This window comes from Solea senegalensis, linkage group LG12, assembly GCF_019176455.1.
Source record: "Solea senegalensis isolate Sse05_10M linkage group LG12, IFAPA_SoseM_1, whole genome shotgun sequence".
Lineage (NCBI taxonomy): Eukaryota > Metazoa > Chordata > Actinopteri > Pleuronectiformes > Soleidae > Solea > Solea senegalensis.
In genome coordinates, this window is record NC_058032.1 from 6328805 (window position 1) to 6349302 (window position 20498).

The 20498-nt window shown below is 40.5% G+C and overlaps 1 protein-coding gene across 1 annotated transcript in view; it reads left to right on the top strand.

Moving 5' to 3' along the window:
* The window catches only part of tnmd (tenomodulin), a 33009-nt gene extending 15991 nt beyond the window's left edge, over nucleotides 1-17018 (top strand). The window contains exons 3-5 of the mRNA XM_044040849.1: nucleotides 11365-11505; nucleotides 15195-15359; nucleotides 16839-17018. Of these exons, the coding sequence (XP_043896784.1) occupies nucleotides 11365-11505; nucleotides 15195-15359; nucleotides 16839-17018 (486 nt within the window). The remainder of the gene's footprint in view (nucleotides 1-11364; nucleotides 11506-15194; nucleotides 15360-16838) is intronic.
* The last annotated feature ends 3480 nt before the right edge of the window (nucleotides 17019-20498 follow it).

The following is a 20498-nucleotide window of genomic DNA, read 5'->3' on the forward strand; positions in this document are numbered from 1 at the left end:
AGAGGACTTGAGCTGCTCAACTGTCCATGGTTGTTGTTGTGTGGTTACTCCTTTTCATAATGGGCCATACATTTTCAATAGAAGACAGATCAAGCGCACACAGTCCAGGTTTACAAAGCTACACTGCTTTAACACATGTAGAATGAGCCGTGGTATTGTCCTGCTGAAGTAGCAGGAGAGATCTTTTTGACGTACCACTCTCAGGTCTTGTACTTTAATTCCACAAAACAGCAAATGAGGGGGGAAAAAATCTGTTAGTTTCACTTAAGGAGTCTTTTTTCTGTGATGAAATGTCACAGTTCACTTTTGGAAAATGCTTTTTCCTTTCAACTCGTGGCAGCATCACATTGTAGTCTTAAGAAATTTCAGTCAGTGGGGGATTTTCATACCCTTTCTTTGTCTACACGGGGTCCCTGCTATTATCGAACACTATACTGTTAAATGGTGAGAACAGAAAATAAGCTTTTGCTCTTTGCTCCTGTGAGACTCACACCAAAATGTAGCCTTTATCCATGACACTGTTTATAGGTGCAGGTATAAATGGTATCAGTGTTTCTGTGGAAATATGTTGGAGTGACATTGTGTTGTGTTGGCAAGCTTTCTGCTAGAATAAGAGAAATACATAATCAAACAAAAGAATTGGCTCTGAGGGAAGGTGCATTTTCAGTGGCTGTTTGTTTTAATAGTGTTAATGTTGTTTCTAAAGACGGTTCCATTAAGCTCTTGCATGTTGAGACATTCTTAGTTTCCTCTTTGAAAGGCTAATGACCTTAGCCTTTTCTGTAACTGGCCTTTGGCATTGGCAGCTGCAAAACATTTTAAACATCAAATTGACACTGAAAATAATTGCTTGGGTGAACTCCCAAAAAGCACTTTAACGTCATGCCAACCTACTTTTATCTTTTCATTCAATGCTACATTCACCACATATGCCATATGTGTGGCTTCCAAAAGCATTAAAATAGGAACTACAAAAATACATGGGTTCAAGCGTAAATGTGCAGCAGAAAAAATATACGCATTCCAGCCAGTTCAAAATAGCAAAAGTTCAAACCATTTTTTTTTTTTTTATGTCAATCCAGTAAATGTTGGCAAATCCACTCAGTCTTGAATGGATTTGAGCTCAAACATCCATTGGTGTTTGTTCGTGCTGTTGACGGAACTTCCTGGAGATAAAAAGAGGGTGAGAGAGTGTAGCTCCGTTCCTTAATTGCTCATATCCAGCGATATACCTCCCATATAACAAAACCACAGAAAGGGCTCGGACTAATTATAATGCAGATATGTTTTGGTGCCGTGCAAATGTTTATATTTAGAGTCTGAGTTTGCATCCTTTCATTACACACTGACTCCGTACAACATCGACTATAAATGCTGTGACTTCATAGAACAAAAATCTCCTAAATCTGCTTCCAAGAGAGGTTTGTGGTTTGCCACTTTGCATGTTACACATATTTTATTGAGGAGAGTTTAACATTAACTAATCCCTTGTTCTTGCTCTAGTCTTAAAATAGACATCTCGGAGCATAGGTTCTCTCTCGTTTGCGCAAAGCTCATAAGCAGTAGCAGTAACTTGATCATTATGTTGTGATGAACACAGTATCTCATAGAGTTTTGTTTATTATGTTGATGTGACACACATTTCACATATTGGATGAGTGCTTACTTGCAAGATAAAGGCAAATCCCCAGGCCCCTCCCCGGCTGTGATTCAAATGACAAGACTCCGGCGTCTATTTAAACGCTGTTAGTGTCGCCATTATCAATGCCGAAGATGAAAAATGTAATCATACATGAGCAAATGTTTTCCTCTTTAGCATCAGTAAACACAACACAATGATAATTGTGCTGCACCAAGAGCCCAACAAGGGCTGGTGAACATTAACGTTAAACACAATAAAGAGCAAAGGGCGACAGCTAAATACTGACACCCCCCCACTCACATACACACACCACAAAGCCTCAGAGGATCATAAATGTGCCTCTAGTTACTGTCAAAGCCGTGGCACAGAAAAGTCCAACACTGGATTGTGGATTCTCATGGTTGGTTAGCTCTCACTCTGTCCATGCTACACTGAGCAATCAATGTAGTCAGTCAGTCCACCCTGTGTCCCCTGACCCTGCAGGTCACACACCGCACAGTCATGAAGCCAAACCTCCTGCATGTTGCTGCCTCCTCACTCCATTGTATTTATTTATTTATTTATTTTTTAAATGTGTTGTTCGGCGCCAGGTTTCGGGCTCATGGTCTTATCGTATGCACCAGATGAATTTATCAGCTATTCAGCGGTAGCTGTGAGGAGCGTAAGGTGATTTTGTGTCAATATATAATATGAAAATGTGACATTTAGAAACACTGCAAGGGCGTGAGGCTGCCAGACTTTCCAAAAATATGGAAATAGAACACTGCACTTATAGCCAGCATTACACTTTGTTCATGCACCAACGCATACAACTGTCTCACTCAGATATCCACTCTGCTTTGTCTTGAGGCGTCTTCGTTTTGTACCTCCTCTGGTCGAGGTGTTTTTGAGTGGAGTAACAAGGCTCTTTAGGTTCTGCGTTGTATATGCGTGTGTGTGGCAACTAATACAGTTTGTGACCTGCAAATGCAAATATATTCCGTGAATATACTGGCTGTGTCATTATCAAAGTGAAGCCACATCTCGGACGACACATCATGGGCATGGTATGTCTTAATATAATACATTTCTTACATATATCCCCTTTAAAACATAAAAAATATAACACATGGTGCCTTTAGCAAGGTGAGATTATTGAACCATTTAGTGCGTTCTTTCCTGTATAAAGTGTAGGTGCAAAATGCTTTTGTCAGTGTATTTGTTACCTTTTTTCTTCTTGTTTTCTACAGTGTTCTGTTCGCACTGTCAAAGACACCAAAGACAAAGAAACAGAGTTGATCATGAAAATGGCTGGTGTACAACCATCACGCTGTATTTCCATCATTTGAAACAGCCGTACTGTGCTCGCTGTCAGGTTGTCTTCAGTGAGATTAATGTCACACACTGCCAATGGGCTCATTGTACCCTGTAAAGACAAACTTGATGACGCATTAGTGACTATCCGGTATTTTCTAAATTGAATTTCCCAAGCTGGGGCCTGTCCAGAAACAGCTGTCTGTATTCAGCTGGCATCACCAAACAGAAGCCTGCATGTGTTTAGCAACCAGAGACCAGTCTTACTTCATTTATCCACACATTCTCCAGGCCTTGGAAGTTGACAGGTTTGGTAATCAGTGTCCACGAGCATAATCCCCTAGGTCCATCCCCTCCCCTCCCCTCCAACATGCACACACACACACACATTATATATATATAATCACCTTGCAAGCAAAAACACATCCCCAAATATGCCAACTGTACAGTGCCTGCGTGAATGACAACATGTGTTTACATGTGTGAAATCCATCTGCACTACTGGTTGGGAAATCTATAGCGGCTATAATTATTTCCCTCGTGGATCCTCATTTGAAGAAGTATCTCCATATAGGAGCCTGCTCCTGCTCGTCTCTCAGATTAATGTTCCTGCCAGGTTGTTCCTCACTGAAGCGAGTGTACACGTGTCTTTGATTGTAATTATTAGTTAAATATTCTGGCAGAAAGTGTGTTTCATTTTGTAGACAGTTACATATTTATAAAATGTAATTTCATCCTCCACATGCATGTGGCGACGGAGCTGGAGCCAATCCCAGTTTACATAGGGCAGAAGGCAGGACACACCTGGAAGCGCCAGTCCAGCACTTTTAGGGTGCATTCCCACCAGGTCCATCTCAATCGAACCCTAGTTTGTTTGAAGGTCCGGTTAAGTCCGGACTTAATCCGAACATGCAACCCTCCACACAGGGAGGCCGAGTGCCGATGTAAAGAGACTCAAGCTCTGTGAAACAAGTCTAGTTGAAGACTGCTTGAGGACAAGCAGCTAGCAGTAGCGGCAAGAGACAGTGAGGGACAAAGAGTTGATCACATCCAGCTGTTCTGAGCTGAAACTCCTCAATAAAAAAAATAGCCTGGGAGAGAAACATCATTACAGAGGCATCTTTATCACTTTAGTTCTGTAATTCATTTATGCAACACTTGCGTGCTATACAACTTGATTTCATTGGAAATGATTGCCCGGCAATAATACTCTTCTAACAATAATAATACTTCACAAATGTAAATCCTGGACAATGAGCCACAGATAATAGGCGTGTAAATGTCGACAAAACAAACCTTAAATGCCTGACGTTTTCACACAAACAGCAATATAATTTCTGGCCGGCTACAACACAGAGAACCTGGAGACATCAGACACTAATGTGACTCAGACAATGCAGACAATGCATATTCATTGTGCAACACAGGAAGTTCTTTAAACACAGACACCATAGAAATATCGGCTTCTTGCAAACAATTAATGCATCATGCTCCATTCACCGTCTATTCAAAACAGCTTCTAAATGGCATAAGAGAAAATAACAACTGTGATTCATTCACTACTACTGACACTTTAATGAACAAACTTAATGAACAAAGGTCATTCACAAGTGGGTGAAAAATAAAATCAAATAATGTAAGGGGTAATTTTTACTTGCCAGTACAAAGCATACAGGTGTAAACAACATTAACAATGCGTGCGTTTTGTTCAAATGTGTAAGTTGCGACAGCATAGCTAATTATTTGTGTCGACAAAAACCTGCCATTTCAGGTAGTATTGCAGTATTGCATTCACAGAGGGGACGGAATTGAGCCATCATTCATTTTACACCTGTGCTTACCTATATTCCATTCATGAAAAAAGAGGAAGATCAACTATATATTTCAAAGTAAAACAGAAATAATATCACATTCATGCAGTTCTCGCCATGTTGACGATGTCTTTGTATGATGTATAAGTTATATGTCTCTGTCCACCTTTTTAAAGCAGCAGAGACTTTAACAAAACAAACACCAGTGCGGCCGTCTGAGCATCTGCCCACCTCTATCTATCACAGAGCCTGGTGCACTGTGCAGCCCTCTAGCTCCAGTGTTGCAGAGGAACAGGAGGCATGTAATGCTGTTATATTTACATTCCTCAGATCAATAGATTACAGAAAGAGAAGTGGTGATTGTTGATGTCGTTATTGTGCCTCTGTTTGGCCTACAAGAACAGAAACAATGTAATATAATTTGCTGCATCCCTCACCTGAAAACGGACTCTGTCAAGCAATACTATCTGACCTGACTGAGAGCATTTGCGGACGGGTGTTTTTTTTGTGTTTTGACAGTGGTTTGAACGTGATAAGCATCTGTTGCTGTGTTAGGCGTGGTTCACAGTGGACGCGTGGTGATCAATCAGTTCTTCATTTCTGCACCTGCACAGAAGCTATTTTTCAGTTTCGCTGCCCACATTTCATGCGTGACCCAAAGTTCCCGGCACAAATAGACAGAGAAAAGGTCCGGTTGATTATGATGTTGACATTCTACCAGGAATATTACATGAAACTGACACCTTTCACAGTGGTGTTAGTGTCTAGACTGAATCAGTATGCATTTAAAACTATTTCAGTAGTTGTTTGAAGTGGAAAGTGGAGGCTACAACTACAGAAAAACCCTTTTGTGGGTTATAATTATATAAGGTTAAGGGCAGATTATAAGGTTAAGGGCAGATTTTCTTGTGGGGAGACACACGTGAGCAAGACGCTGTGGACATGCAGCCAGTGTGACACAGCAGCACAGCTCAGAGGCATCACCTGCAACCAGGTTCCTATTGGATGATAGCAGCTGTCAATCACACCAGTGTCCACTCATCTGTGCTGTACTGTATCATGTATTTTCCTGTAAAACGGCATTATGTGCTGTTGATGAAGAGCTGAAAATAGCAATTGAGACCATTAATACCTTTGGGGGAAACATGTTTAATGATGTTGTAAATCAAGTGAGACGTAGACATGTTTTCCCATAGACTTCCATTCAAAAGATTCATTCATATTATTTGAGGGTTGAGAAGAAACCACAAGACCATGTTTTATATGTACAGTGGTCTATGGGAAATCATGTCCACACAATATAAAACATTTCTCTCAATGTGTGGGAACTGTTTGAGAACAACAGCATTTTGTAAAGCACACTCGGTTTATCACTGTGCAGCATTACAGATTTACATTACTGTATAATATATTTGTCACCCATTTGATGTGAGGAAACAGAGAGACTGAACATTTTGCCTGGTGCTATTTCTATTTTAAGGTATTTGTAGAGCATCAAAGCAAGAAAAGGAAACGTTCTGGAAGGAACTGTGAAGTCACGTTATTTCTTTATTTTCATCTTGTTTACTTCTTTTCACTCGAACATAATGATGTGGAAAATGAAAGGTCAGGGGAATAAATGAGTGTTCATCTTATTTTTCCAGCCTGAACATCACTGGAGTTCAGCCGACTTGAATAATAATAACGTAAGACAAAGTCAAAGTTATCCAGACTATTAAAAAATATAGGACATACCTCACTACTTACATGTCAGGGTTTGTTTTCTGTCGTCTGCGGTACAATACGGTGCAGAGGTATCAGTGCTGCTGCCTCCCACCCTGCCTGCACCGCCACCACCTCAGTGTAAGTGACAGGCATTCAGTTCCACCTGACTGGATGTTGTATCTCTTAACCCTCAAGGACAACTAAGAGGACACATGGTCATCAACTCATCTCCCACATTCCCATGGCCTCCCTCTCCATAGATGCATCCGTGCATGTGCACACTCCCACTCTCTCTCTCTCACATACACACACATACACACACTCAGGCATAATGCATTCCCTGGCCCCTCACTCTAACCTTGACCATCACAACTAATCCTAACCCCTCCCCTTAACGTAAGCGTAATTATAACCCTTTACTCTAAAACCAGGGTTTCAACCCTGCAAAAGCCATTTAAAGCCAAAATGTCCTCACTTTGCCCAGAATGTCCTCGCTTCCCGTGGTTGATATGTTTCTTCTGGTCCTCACAAAGAGAGACGTACGCGTACAAACACACGCACGCACACAGACGGAGAGTGAGAGCGAGAGAGAGTACCGACAGCAACCCACTCACCTTTAACAATGTCTACATGACCTTTGTTAAATGTCCTCAGGTGCCACAGCGGAGCCTATTTACACAAACAACCCGCAGGACTGCTTGTCCCTGCCGTTTCTCATTCATATTGTTTGTCCTTTTCTGAAAGTGTCGAGGAAGAGTTTGTTAAGAATCATTTCAGATGGAAACCTTGAACAGAGGAAATAAACAAGGCATTGTCTGTGAAGGCTTCAGCAGCACAGATCACCTCGCACTCCTGAGAGTATGTGTTTTCTTCGTTGAGGTGATCTGGATTCTTTATTTTGTACAGCAGTCCAAAGCATCTCATGATGGGGGGGGAGTAGCTGTTCCACGGGGATATTGTATGTAGTGCAGTTTTTCAAATAAGTTTTGTTTCGCAGTTATGTTTCTTGTGCAATCAATGTCCATTTCACGGTGCTAGGTTGTTTGCCACATAACCTTTAAGTGTTAAAACAGACTGTTGGAAAAAAAAGAAAAAATAGCCTACAAAGACATCACTGTGCTGCTGTTATTGTTTTTCTTCCTTATAAACCAACTGCTCTTATTCCTGAAAGCTGTTTTTGCACTTCAGTGTATTCTTACAAGTTAGAAAGTGGGTTAGACAATAGGGAGACCGTACTGAACTCCAGATTAGAGACTTTGGCTTATAGCTGCAGCAGGAAAGCTCTTTTATATTTTTCCAAAATGTCAAATCACAAAAATCAGTAAATGTGATTTCAGAGAGCCGCGCCATCTTTCAAAGCAGCTACATTTTTACAAACAGATGGTTTCTTCTGAAAGAGTCGACAGGCAAAGAGAAGATAGATTTTATAGCTACAAGGGGTATTGTTTTTAATCAAGTTAAAAGTATACATGTGCGCCACCAATAACTATTGTCACATTAGTGAAGGAAAATTGGTGTGCTAGAATTCTACGGAATGTGCAAATTCTCACCTGACTGCAGTTTCAATTTGCACGTTTGATTTTTAGCTCATTATTTTTTTTTTATTCTAACACATTCTTGGTTGATTCTCGCTAGTATCACCGTGCTGTTTTTAACTATGGGCACCTGTTTTCAGCAAAAATGCGGCAAATGAGTCCTGCTGTCCGTAACTACTCGGTAAGAATATTTAATATCACGTTCACCGGAGAGGATGGAAAATAAAAGGATGTTGCACACACTGGACAGTTTGGGAATATGCATGCTCTCTCTTTGAACATGCAAACTCTTTCATGCTCTGCGCCTATACGACTCAAGGTCCACTTTCTTTCTTTCTTTTTTGTCAGCATGATATAGACTCGTTGAATGGAGTTTGCTCTGTTGTCATGGAAATTCTAAAGACAGTGAGATGCAGTTGAAAGCCTCAGGGAAATCAAGCACAATGTTAATTAAATCTGAAAAAAAACTGAAGTTGCTCTTGTATTATTTGACGGGTTCATTCACACAATTACAGGCTTATTCAACAGATGTAACATTATGACGATAACTCTCATTATCTTGTCTTGGGGTTTTTTTTTAAGCTTTATTTTTTTGTGTACATTTATTTAAGAAGAACTAATTCTTCAAAATACATCTTTGTCGTTGCTCCCTTATGTTGGTTTCCCTGATGAACTCACTTGAATGATTTTTTTGGGGCAAATTACCTGCCAAGGATCATGCCTGCTGTAGACTCCACGTTACAGTGGTTTAGTAGTTAATGAGTTTCAAATGTATTTAACGTCTCAAAACCAAAATCTCTCAGAGTGGATGGGAGCTTCTCTTATGCGCTGCCCTTTTCTCTACCTGTTCAGTGTCATATAGAAGGCCAATTAACTTCCACAGCTTCAACGTTTTTCGCAGCCACGTGACAGCTTCAGTGAATTAATATCAGGGAAAATATAGCGCCAGATGAAAATTATGAAAAACAAATCCTTTAAAATCTCACCGGGCACATTTTTAAATGAGGGTGAAAATAATGAGAATCAGCACAAATGCAAATTATTACAATAATCATCATTACACTGGGGCAAAAATGGCGCTGTGCTCTAAAATCCACTCACTGGTGCAACATGAATAAGTTTCCCCTAATGTACAGACGCATCTATATGTATCAAAAGAGGCCATACAGAGGCTATTCATTTCTATTTTTGGAATGGCAATTACAGTGCACAGCAGCAGTGTTGGATATTGAACCAGTTGAAGTCAAACTGTTGTAATACATTATTATCCATTTCAGCCCGGAGCAGTGGGGAGATACTCACTGCTGGATTTCCATCAAAAGTGATAGCCTGCTGAAAATGTAATTTACTATTTTAGTATAAATCAATAAGCCTCTGGAATCTATCCCCCCATTGCACCTTTATGTTAATATTAAAGATGTGCTTAAATAGAACTTTAATTCACCACACAGACTTGCAGACTGCTTAATAGCCCCAGTTTTAACCATAACGGCTCAATTGACACTTAAATTCTAAGCCCATCTTAATTTGGCTTCCCCTGACAATTAAAAGTTCTACTTCTCTTTGGCGCCAAGGCTACTGTCACCCATGCTAATGGAGATTTATAGGTCAGTGCCATTCTAACGGTGATCTTCTGTTAAGTGTTATATTCCATTTTTTGATTATTTCTCTGGTCTCCCAACGATAGAGGAGAGAGTCATTGCCGTGTAATGCAGTGTATTTAAATGTTCTGGAATATAAGATAGCGAAACATGCCTGAATGTTGGACCTGTGAAAGGAGTAAAAGACAAGAAAAAAAAAAGAAGCAAATTTTGTGTTGGAGCATTAGAGAGCATGCAGATGTTCCTGATGAGGAATATAAATTCTGATGGACTCCCATCCGAGTGTATTCATTAATCATGCGTCTCATTGGCGAGGCTCTGATTTGGCACTGAGACAGATGAAGATGAACTTGGCAATATATTTCTCATCATAACACAACCCTCACATAAATATTAATAGCGTATTTTCGGCTGTGGGCAAGAACCATTTTTCAGACAAGGAATTTTAAGAGTTATCCATGCATGTCCAAGAACAGCGCACGAGCAAGCCGTTGTGATAAACAACACCGCTTTAAGGCAACAGAGAAGAGACGGTCTGAACTCCACTGGTGACTCAAAGCGTCTTCATTTCTCCGGGCAAACTTCCATCAATTGCTTTTCTTATTTAACTCAAAGTGCAACTTGTCAACACACACTGTAATTGACATTAGTTTGTGAATATAGCACTTTGAGCTGCAGTCAGCTTTAGCATTATCATGTAATGTGATGTGGGCATTATCCGTTTCCCTCAGCAGCTGGGGAAGATGTTTGAGGGAACTCAAACATCTTTGCATTTATTGTTTTGGGTTTTTAACGGTCTGCAACTTTTCCCACTGTTTGGGTTCACTCTTGCCGCTCTCATCAGCCACATTCGAAGGCGCAGCAGGAAGCTATTTTCAGCTTGAAAAGAAAACCATTGAACGCCACCTGCCCAGCATAAAATGGCAGACAAACAAAGGATAGCCAGTAGTCTTTGAACATAGCGGGCCAATAAAAGAGACAGATATTTCCTTCAGGCAGAGCTAGAAGGACAGTGAATATTGGACAATCATGGTTGCCAGAAGCATGACTGCAATTACTAACGTTGTCTGCTGGGTGTGTTAATAAGCAACTGTTCTCCATTAAAAAAAACACCATAAAACCTTGTGATGGTGAGTCAATTCTGCTGCCTTTAAGTGATCAAAACAAAATCACAGCAGGATTAACGTACAGATTTCTGTGTAACACACACATTTTAAATACCCAAGTACCAATTTTCTCTTTCTCTCTTCTCTTGTGTTAGCCTGTTAATCAGACTGAAGTTCAATTTTGTTTTCTGTCATTATTCAGACTGACATCATGTCAGCCGTTTTCTGTTTCAACAGAGGCAGGCGGCATATCGGTCCACTCGCTGTCATTCTGAGTCAAGCTGTGCTACGGGTTGCCAAGAGCAATTAACTTTGTTTTTCACGCCTGAAAAATATTTTTGATTTAAAGGTTGTTATTTCTGAAAGTATTCACAAACCTGTGGATTTCTGCCACTCTCACACTTGTCATATTTCTGTCACGGTGCTTTCATGGGTGTAGTTAGTGTTCCTCTGGCTCTGTCACGGGGGTCTGTCACGTATTTTGTGTTTTCTTTCCAACAAGCAGGTCAATGAGAGCAGCCCCAGAACAAAATAAGAGGGTTAATCATCTGAACCACATTTTGCAAATCACACAATTTCACAGTGTGTGAGATTTTCCTAGCGACTTAACATTCTTTGGCACCAAATGATGATGTGTTACTTACCAGTGTGTGGTTGTTTGTGTCATTACAGGTTTACGACCATCAGTATAAAGCTGTGTTGGACGGCATAGAGACAGAAAGCATGCTGGAGATTGACCCAGGTCAGCGCATTGAGATTTTCAAAATGGGAAATGGAAGTGAGGAGGTACTTGAGGTCCACGACTTCAAACACGTAAGTGAAACACTGGCACTACCTGCATAAGTGTGCCTTTATCACACCTTGCTTTTTGACCTCCGTGATATGGGATGCTGTGTATAAATAGCACATCACTTTCATGGACATTTATGTCATGTCTTGTCACTTTAATTAAGGTTAGGGGTAAGTCGGGAAAGAAATGGTGTGGCGTGAAATCAAGCGCAAAAAAACATAAAATGTGTAGTGACACACAAAATGACTTGAGAAATCGGTGTGTAATTCATGCAACGTTGGGTGATACCACGCCACACTGACAACATTAATCCTTTGTTGAAATCATATTTTCTTCCTCAACAGTAATTTCTCCTCCCTTGACATTTACTGGAGGGAAAAAAAGAGGGAGAAACATCCAAAACATCACACAAGACACAAATAATGGAAATTATTGTCAGTGAGGAGTACACAAGGATCAGAATAATGTAAAAAATAAAACAACACACACACACATATCAGTGACTCATGCTTAAGTAGCCGCTGTAATCGTGGGGATTGGGTGTGTTGTGTTGCACACACAGCACACAGAAAAGGGGATTGGTAAAAGACTGTTAATTCCATACTGTAACTTATTTGCCGTACAGAGACAGAAGCCATTATGAAGCCTCTATCTCTATTTGTTCTTTTTTTTTTCAGTAGTGGTTTTGTCTCCAGAAGAACTCATTAACTTATCTTTCATTCCTAAATCCTGCTCGAGTGTGCAGGAGGTTTCACATGCTGCAGCTCAGAGAAGGGTGTGTTCCGCTTGACTGGGTAATGAATGCTTTTACCCTCACACCATTATTTACTCTGTAATGTGTGGTTGCAAGGCTGAATGTTACAGCATGCACCTTATCCCAAAGAAAAAAGCTGCAGTGAGTTATTGTGTTTGTGTTACAATGGTCTTTGTCAACACAGAATGGCTGTATAAGGGGAAGCCTGCACAGCACCTGCAAACTTTAACCCTCCGCAAACACTTTATTTTTCATTCTCTCTGTCTCACGAAGCCCAGTATGTGTGCATGTGTCCTACATATACCGTTACGCACACACCAGTGCCTGTTGCTTGTTCCCCTTCCTGTCGGAGGTACATCCGCTGAAAAGATTTGTTTGATTCAGTGCTTCCCCTGAAAAAAAAAAGCAAGTAAGCAGAGAAATGCAGACCACTGTGATTTGAAAACAACACAAAAATACTTACAGTGAACTTACACTAAGTGGTGGCTAATGTTAAAATTGATTTTGTCAAATATGAAAAGACTCTAACGTTGTACTTTATTACAGGGGCCAAAGTCACATCTGAAACAATCTCCAAAAAGCCTGAGGGGCTGTGTGAGGAATGGAAAATGAGCAAATTATGCCACCGGGGCTGTGGACCACGGGCGAAATCTACTCACATTTGTGTCAGACCAGGACTGGACTTGTAACAAGAGAGAAAGAATCTAATGAAGAAACAGATATCCTGGGAGAGAACTAGTTTCTACATTAAAACAAAGGAACATGGGTCAATTAGATTAAACATCTCAACTCAGTTTTTTAGTTCAATACAATGACCAACGGTTCCTGTGTTACGGAACGACGAAAGCATGAATTGTGTGACATATTTTGTCACACAATGGGATCAGTACTCACCGTCACCATGATATTTCACCTTCAACTGTCAGGCCAAAACATATTCTCCCTGTCGCTCTCTTTTGAGACTCCTGGTTTTCTCTCCATAGAAATACATTTAAAATCTCTTCCTACTCAACTCTGTCCTCAAATGAATCAAACTAATTCACTATCAAGACAAAGAAAAAGTACCACGTTCATGGCTGAAAGAACTGAGTGGACGTGTGTGTGTTTTTGACACAAATGCGACTGAAACTCACACAGTTTTGTTGAGTGAAAATAAGGCTTAAGTGTTCAAATCCATGGAGGTTCTTTGACAACGTAAGTTATGATTTACAACATGTAGTATCTATCTATTTATGTATCTATCTTTTAGCTAACAAGCTATTATTTTAGCACGCAATCATCTATCCGCTCATCTGTGTGTGACTTCCCGCATTGAGACCAGTCCAAACACATACCTGTTTGGATTTTGGTGATTTACTGTGATCTACATTTGGCAGACTGACTGAGGATGCACTTCACTGAACTGGGTTATTTTCCCAAGCCAATGGAATCAGGTGGCGACATCAACTGAATCAGTTGCTCTCAATTGTATACTGACTTCATTCACTGGGTGCATTCTCAAATACATATTCAATTCAGTTCATTTTAATTCCGAGATTAAAGATGGGACTCACGAATAAATACAAATAAATAAATAAATAAAATAGGAGATAAAATGCCACAATATCGCACATGTTTTCTTCACCTGGATGAGTAATGAGAGGAGCTGTAGCCTAAGCCAGGAAGACCATGTCTATAGGGTTTTCGACAGTTTCCTTGTCCTCTGCCTCTCTGAAAGTGATCAGGCAGCACCAAGTGGATATTCAAACATTGCGTGTGTAAATGAAATTGCATCTCCATTCCTCATCCCTGTGCTAATGTGTCTTTTCTTCATTTTCTGCTTGACCAAGCCCAGCAATCATTACATCTCATCACAACACTGGCCTCTCCCTCTTCTGCTACAACTCACCAATACAGTAGACTCAAATTAAACAGAGACTCATCACAATAAAGCCCAGCATAAACATGATGCCTTTGTGCTTGAGACTATTATTGCCCCATCCCTTTTTCTGCACAGATGAAATTACATGCAGTAAATTACGACAGCCATCACTTTCTATCATGTCTTTTGTGGCGGCTGTCTGGTTTTCAGAGTGACGGCACCACGGAAAATGTAGAAATAGCGCCCACATGATCTAGTTAACTGGTTCAAAGGACATGTCATAGCACACTGTGTTGCTATAATTAAATTTAAATTGAATCAAGTCCATTTCCATGAATGTACTCACATGATTTTTAGTTGATACAATTTTAAAGCAGCCGTGGCAGATGTAGATCCTGCTGTCTGTTCTAATACAATATGCTGAATGAGCAGCTCTGCTCTGCAGAAAATACACGGGGAACAATCTAATCTACTGAAAGTCTCTCAGACTTCATCTAAGATATTTAAGCAGAATATCTAGGATTAACATAGAATGGCAGAGCGGGAAAATGAATAGATCTGTCTTGTCTGTTAGAGGTTCAGCGTGTCAGACAGAATAGAGCTACAGTCCATGTGGTGGAGGATCATCAGCAGCGGTGCTGAAGAGAGTGACTCCACACTTGACTGCACAGATTAAGAGAGTGACAGGGACCTATGACTGGCTAATTCAATGGGGGCACTCTCTGTAGAAAACACTTCATTCTCAACAATGTCACTTGACTCGGTGGGATATATCTGAATATGGAGTATTATACGGCTACCATGAAACAGCCCAGCTATTTAACTTTCATGCCAGGCCTGAACGCGAGAGCCGCATTGCACGGGCCAAGTAGTCATCAATTTTATATGCCATGCTAAAAGAGAGGAGAGATCAAAATATGCCTCACTCATTAGGTTTTAACTTCTGACTTTTAAGAGCTTTGATTATGAGCAAAAAGCTGAGCGTTTTAAAACGATCGCCCAGGCACTTATGGGATATTCACATCACAGAAAACTAATGAATGATAGATATATCTGAATTCCTAAGTATCCCCTCATTTCTTTTTCTTTTTTCAAAGGGAATCACTGGGATCCGCTTTGCTGAACATCAGAGGTGCTACATCAGGACCCAAACCAGGAAACTACCCACAGTGGCAGAGGTGGAGGCCGAGGACACGGAGTTACTGGTACGCCTCCTCCCTCAGCCGCCTGTGTACCTCAGAATCTCTGTTCCTACAAGAGCTGTCATACATAGGGAGATAACCAGCACCGAGCGGTGTGAGCACTGCACAAATCCACAGCCTGTCCATCTTATCCTATCACCCCTCTCACTGAAGAATAAACTGAGGTTCGTGGTGCCTGGGAAACTGTCAGAAAGCTGCCCACAAACCCGTAGCCTCTTTGTGGCTCACATCAAATGGTGTTTGCTGTCAATCTTGAGCCAATATTAATTATTAATCATCCTCTCCAAAGGCTCTAGCCAAATAGCCTAAAGGAGGAAGGGTGGAAAAAGTGCTCTGAGTTAGAGGTAAAGCCATTAAAATCATATTTTAAAAAAAGAAAAAAAAAAGAAAATATGTTTTCTGTGTAAGATTCACGAGGCTTCCTCTCCAAGTGTTGAGTGATTACTTTTACTTCTCCGTGTTCGTATACTTGTGTGTGAACTTCAGCAAAAGCAATGGAAGAAATTCAATCAATCAAAATTGCCAATTTTTCAGTGTCACAGTGCAATTCACTGAGTGAGCCGTATGTTCAAAGAGAAAATCCTTCTCTCAAAATAATGTCTCTACTGCTTGCACACTCTCATTTACATTTCACATTGCAGCTGAGAGGAAGTGGCTGGCTCGCTGCTTCATTTTAAAAACAGAATACGCCAATTGTCAGCCCAAGCAAAAACCTCACACCCAAAACGAAACCAAATGCTGTTTTGTTTCGTTTTTCCTTCGTCTCATCTTCATGATGTGTGATCAACATTTGCCTAGACAGCACCATATGCCCGTGCCATTTCTCGTTTTTTGCCCATATTGAAGCCTAATTGGATTCACTCACAGCTCCAAAGTTAATCATTGCAGACCACTTAAGTGACTTATACCAGCATCATCATTTAGCGCTTGTACCAATAGTTCAGCATTCAGTATTAGAAATAGAATAAGCCCAATTTCCTTCCACTAAGCCAAAGGAAATCCCTATGAATTGCAATGGCTGGCCTCCCATTGTAGGCCAGTATTCTTTTTAAAGAATATTCTTTGTCATGCTCAGTGCTGAAGATATTGAAGACTAAGATTCTGAGATTAAGGCACATAAATCAACAAACACATACAACCTAGCACTATGTCTATGTCTCTATATGTCACCTACCCATGTTCAACCTATTCATGTCCAAATAGCTGTTTTACAGTATTCTTATTAGAGGTTGCTTTGCCCTTCAACTATTCTACAGGGCACTAAGTTCCTCACAGTCAAAAATGTTTCTCCTGCCTCTGCCTCCTCAGCAGCTCCCCGGCATCATGTATCAGTTAAAAAATATATGACCTCACTCCAGAAATCTCATCCTCTTTCTCACCAACATCCAACTCGGCTTCTTCCAACACTACACTCATAACACCAATAAATATAAGGATACTGAGAGCAATGTCATGCCACATTTTTACTCGACTAATCTGTAGAAGAGTGGCTGGAAGTGTTTAGGGAAGATGTCAAGTTGTGCGTTACGGTTATTCAAGATGGGGGAAGGTTTCCGAGTGCCAAGCACCGTCAAACTGTACAAGAAGAAATCTGTGCAGTGGGAGGAAAAAAGTGACCCTGTGATGCCAAGAATGGTTGTCCGAGAGGAGTCCAAGCCTCTCCACCAAGGTAACCCCAAGAACACAACACCCACATTAAGCATGGCAGTGGGAATGTGATGCTTTGTATGGGTTTTTTCAGCCAGAAGGCCAGACAACCTTGTAAGTAAATGGCATCATGGGGAAAGAGACAACATTAAGATTCTAGAAGGAAACCAATAGGCATGTCTGCAGAAAAGCTTGGCCTTGAGCCACATTTGAGAAGCCTCCAACCAGACAATGATATATATACAGCCAAGATTTTCTAAAAACAGTTACACCAGAACAATACATTTTGAAGTGGCCCAGCCAGAGTCCACATCTGAATCCCATTGAGAATCTATGGAGGTAGAGAGGTTAATCAGTGGTTGATATGGAAAAAATAAACCTAATTAATACATACATCATTAATTAATTCATTATTATTAATGATATCACGTATTTGATTTGTATGTCAAAACAAATCAGGGAACAGTAAGTTACCAGGCTACATAACAGTGACGATGACCCCAAAAATTCAGAATGTGAAACATTATTGCTTTTTGTTTCCAAGTTATGACTGAACTAATAACAAAATATGTTGGTATTGCCAGGGACTTTCTGCTTATATTGTTCCTGCTCAATCTTAGCCACCTGGAAGATGAAAAAGCTTATGGCTGTGCACAGGAACATCATCTGTTCATAAACATGACAGCGCCAATGATCTTCTCATCGGATGCTTTACAAGAAACCAAATAAATGCATTTCCCAGAATGTTGAACCAATCATTCAGCTCATGTTACTGAAATACCATATAAACACCATCTCCCCTTTTTCTTAAGCTTATTTTTTGCAAAAGATGATTTCACCACAAAAACAATAGAGAGCAGAAGAGAAATACAGTAAGTATTAGGGGGAGGGGTATATTTAAGTGATATACAGTGAACTTGGCCTGACCTCACCAAGGTCTGTCCTCACAGCTCCTGATGCCTCCTCTATGAAAGTCCACCCACGTGTGACCCTGGAAAAGATCAGCACACGTTCGTCCTCAGGTGGTGAAACACAAGAAGCTCACAGGGGTTAAAGCCAAGTGTTAATGGTTCCGAGCTTAACCCAGCTGCAGGCTTGTAGGAGAGAGGGCTCAGAGCAGCCGTGGCAGGCTTTAGAGCTGAGTTGACAAACAATGGAAAAAATTGCAGAAAAACTGCAAGCAACTGATAAGGAAATGCAGCCCCTGTGAGGGAGAACCAGGTGACAAACATGAATTGTTTGCCAGGATTTTTTCCTCCCTTTTCAATTTGCTTCCTCTATGAAACATCTGAGGGAGTAATCCCTGAGCTTCATTCCAGTTCCCCCATTCTGACATGGCAATCGCCATCTTCCTCCCTCACACCCTTTAGCATTGTCAACGGATGCTGCCTGCTCCATTATACAGCCACTTAATATGGATGACCAAAGCTCACCCTGCAACCCAAAACCTCCCACTCAGACAACTGCATACAGAAAAACAGCAGGAAAACAGGAGGAACAACATCACAGCAGATGATGTGAACACACCAAGGTCCTGCACACAAAGTGCTTTATTTAAGCTCATATTTGTCTCCATTGTCTGCAACTTATGAGCTAAATCAGTAGCACCAGACAGTCATCCGTGCCACCCATACTAATTTGAGTCAGTCACAAAAGTCATGTTAAGCTGTTGCAGACTGACAGCCATCTCTAACAGCTCCAGTTCTGTCACCACCCGGAGGAATTCTGAGTAATTACAAACACTGCTGGCACCCCGTCATGACATATACCAAGGTGATCTTGCACCAACCTCACCCCTCAGTTCCCCAGTTGTTTATCCAGCCAAAGAGCTGGATGTCCAGAATTTTTTAGCAGTAGAATTTACATCTGAAACTTTTTTTGTGGGTGCTTCTTTGCATTTTCATCCAAACTCCAACCTATTGTGGCCGTCTCACTTTACTAGAACAATGTTGAGGTGCGTTTCCACTGCCAGGAACAAGGGACTTTACCAGGGGAACAATCTGTTTTTCCCCTGCAAGACCCAGGCTATAAATGGTACCAGGAGGATATTTTGGCCCCAAAATCTTTAATGCTCGGGGAGCTTTAATATCATTCAGGAAACTTCAGGGTGGGGATGGCATCTCTGAACATACCTGACTGTATTTTATCAATCACTCAATCTCTGTAACTGCTCGTAATATCTCCTTACATATCTCTTCACCAATGTTAGTTTGAACCGCTAGTTAGCTCCATTAAGCAACAGTGAGGGTGCATTTTTTCCTCTTCCTATCATTCGCTCTGTCTTTGTTTTCTCCCCTTGTTGGAAACATCCAGCGGATTCTTTTGCCCCCACAGAGACACAGAGCTTGACATAAACTCTGGATTTATCACTTTCACTCTGAAATAGCTGCAGCAGCTCGCTAACAGGCAGACACACCTCACTTTTTACTGTATGTCAAATGTGCATCATACTGTGTGAATGTGTGCCTTTGCAGAGCAATCACTCAACCATCACACACCTTTACAGCCACGGACATAATTGTTTCATATAAAGCCGGTGGAATTAATTTTTTTTTTACAGAATATTTTGATACCTGGCAAACTGGAATGGAACAGCTTGTTGTTCACCAATCGTTCCAACATCATCTAGCAAATTTGCAACACTGGTCTGCAGGAACCAAGAAAAGTTCCTTGTAGTAACATTTCTAGAACTTTTCAGTGAAAACGCGCCTTTGCAGTGTGTTCGTGGCTTCTGTCAGTCATGAAGTAAATCAAACTGTCAGACATGAGATTCAAAACATATACATTACTACTACACTGGCAATGGTCTATATTTGAAAGTTGTGGAGTTTTAACTATCTTAATGATTATTGTTTTCTAAAATAGTAACATTCCCCCACTTAAGACAACCTCAGCCCAGGCTGTTCTTGTGTGTTTACCATTTTGTCCTAAAGCATCTGAGTTTAGTCATTAATTTTACATTGTCTTTGTACACATAGAAGAGCCTTTCGTATGTTGTCCAAAATTTCACAAAAAAGTCATACTTTAGTATGTCGTCCATAATCTGACAAAAAAAAGTCATAAGTTAGTATGTCGTCTGAAATTTGACAAAAAAGTCATAGGTTAGTATGTCGTCCAAAATTGAACAAAAAAGACATAGGTTAATATGTTGTCCAAAATTTGACAAAAACGTTGTAGGTTAAAATGTCTTCCAAAATTTGACAAGAAAGTCATATGTTAGTATGTCTTCCAGAATTTGACAAAAAAGTCATACTTTAGTATGTTGTCCAAAATTTTGACTAACCTGATAACATCCAAAACATGATAATAAAGGCATGTGTCACAGAAACAGAGATCTACAGTAGCCTAATGGGTAAGACATTGTCCTGAAAAACTAGGGATTGTGGGTTCAAGTCCCGTCTGGCACAGTCCTCTCACAGTTTGTCATAACATCCAAAATTTGACAAAAAAATCATTGGTTAGTTTGTCTTCCAGAATTTGACAAAAAAGTCGTACTTTAGTATGTCATCCACAATTTGACAAAAAAGTCATAGGTTAGTATGTCGTCCAAAA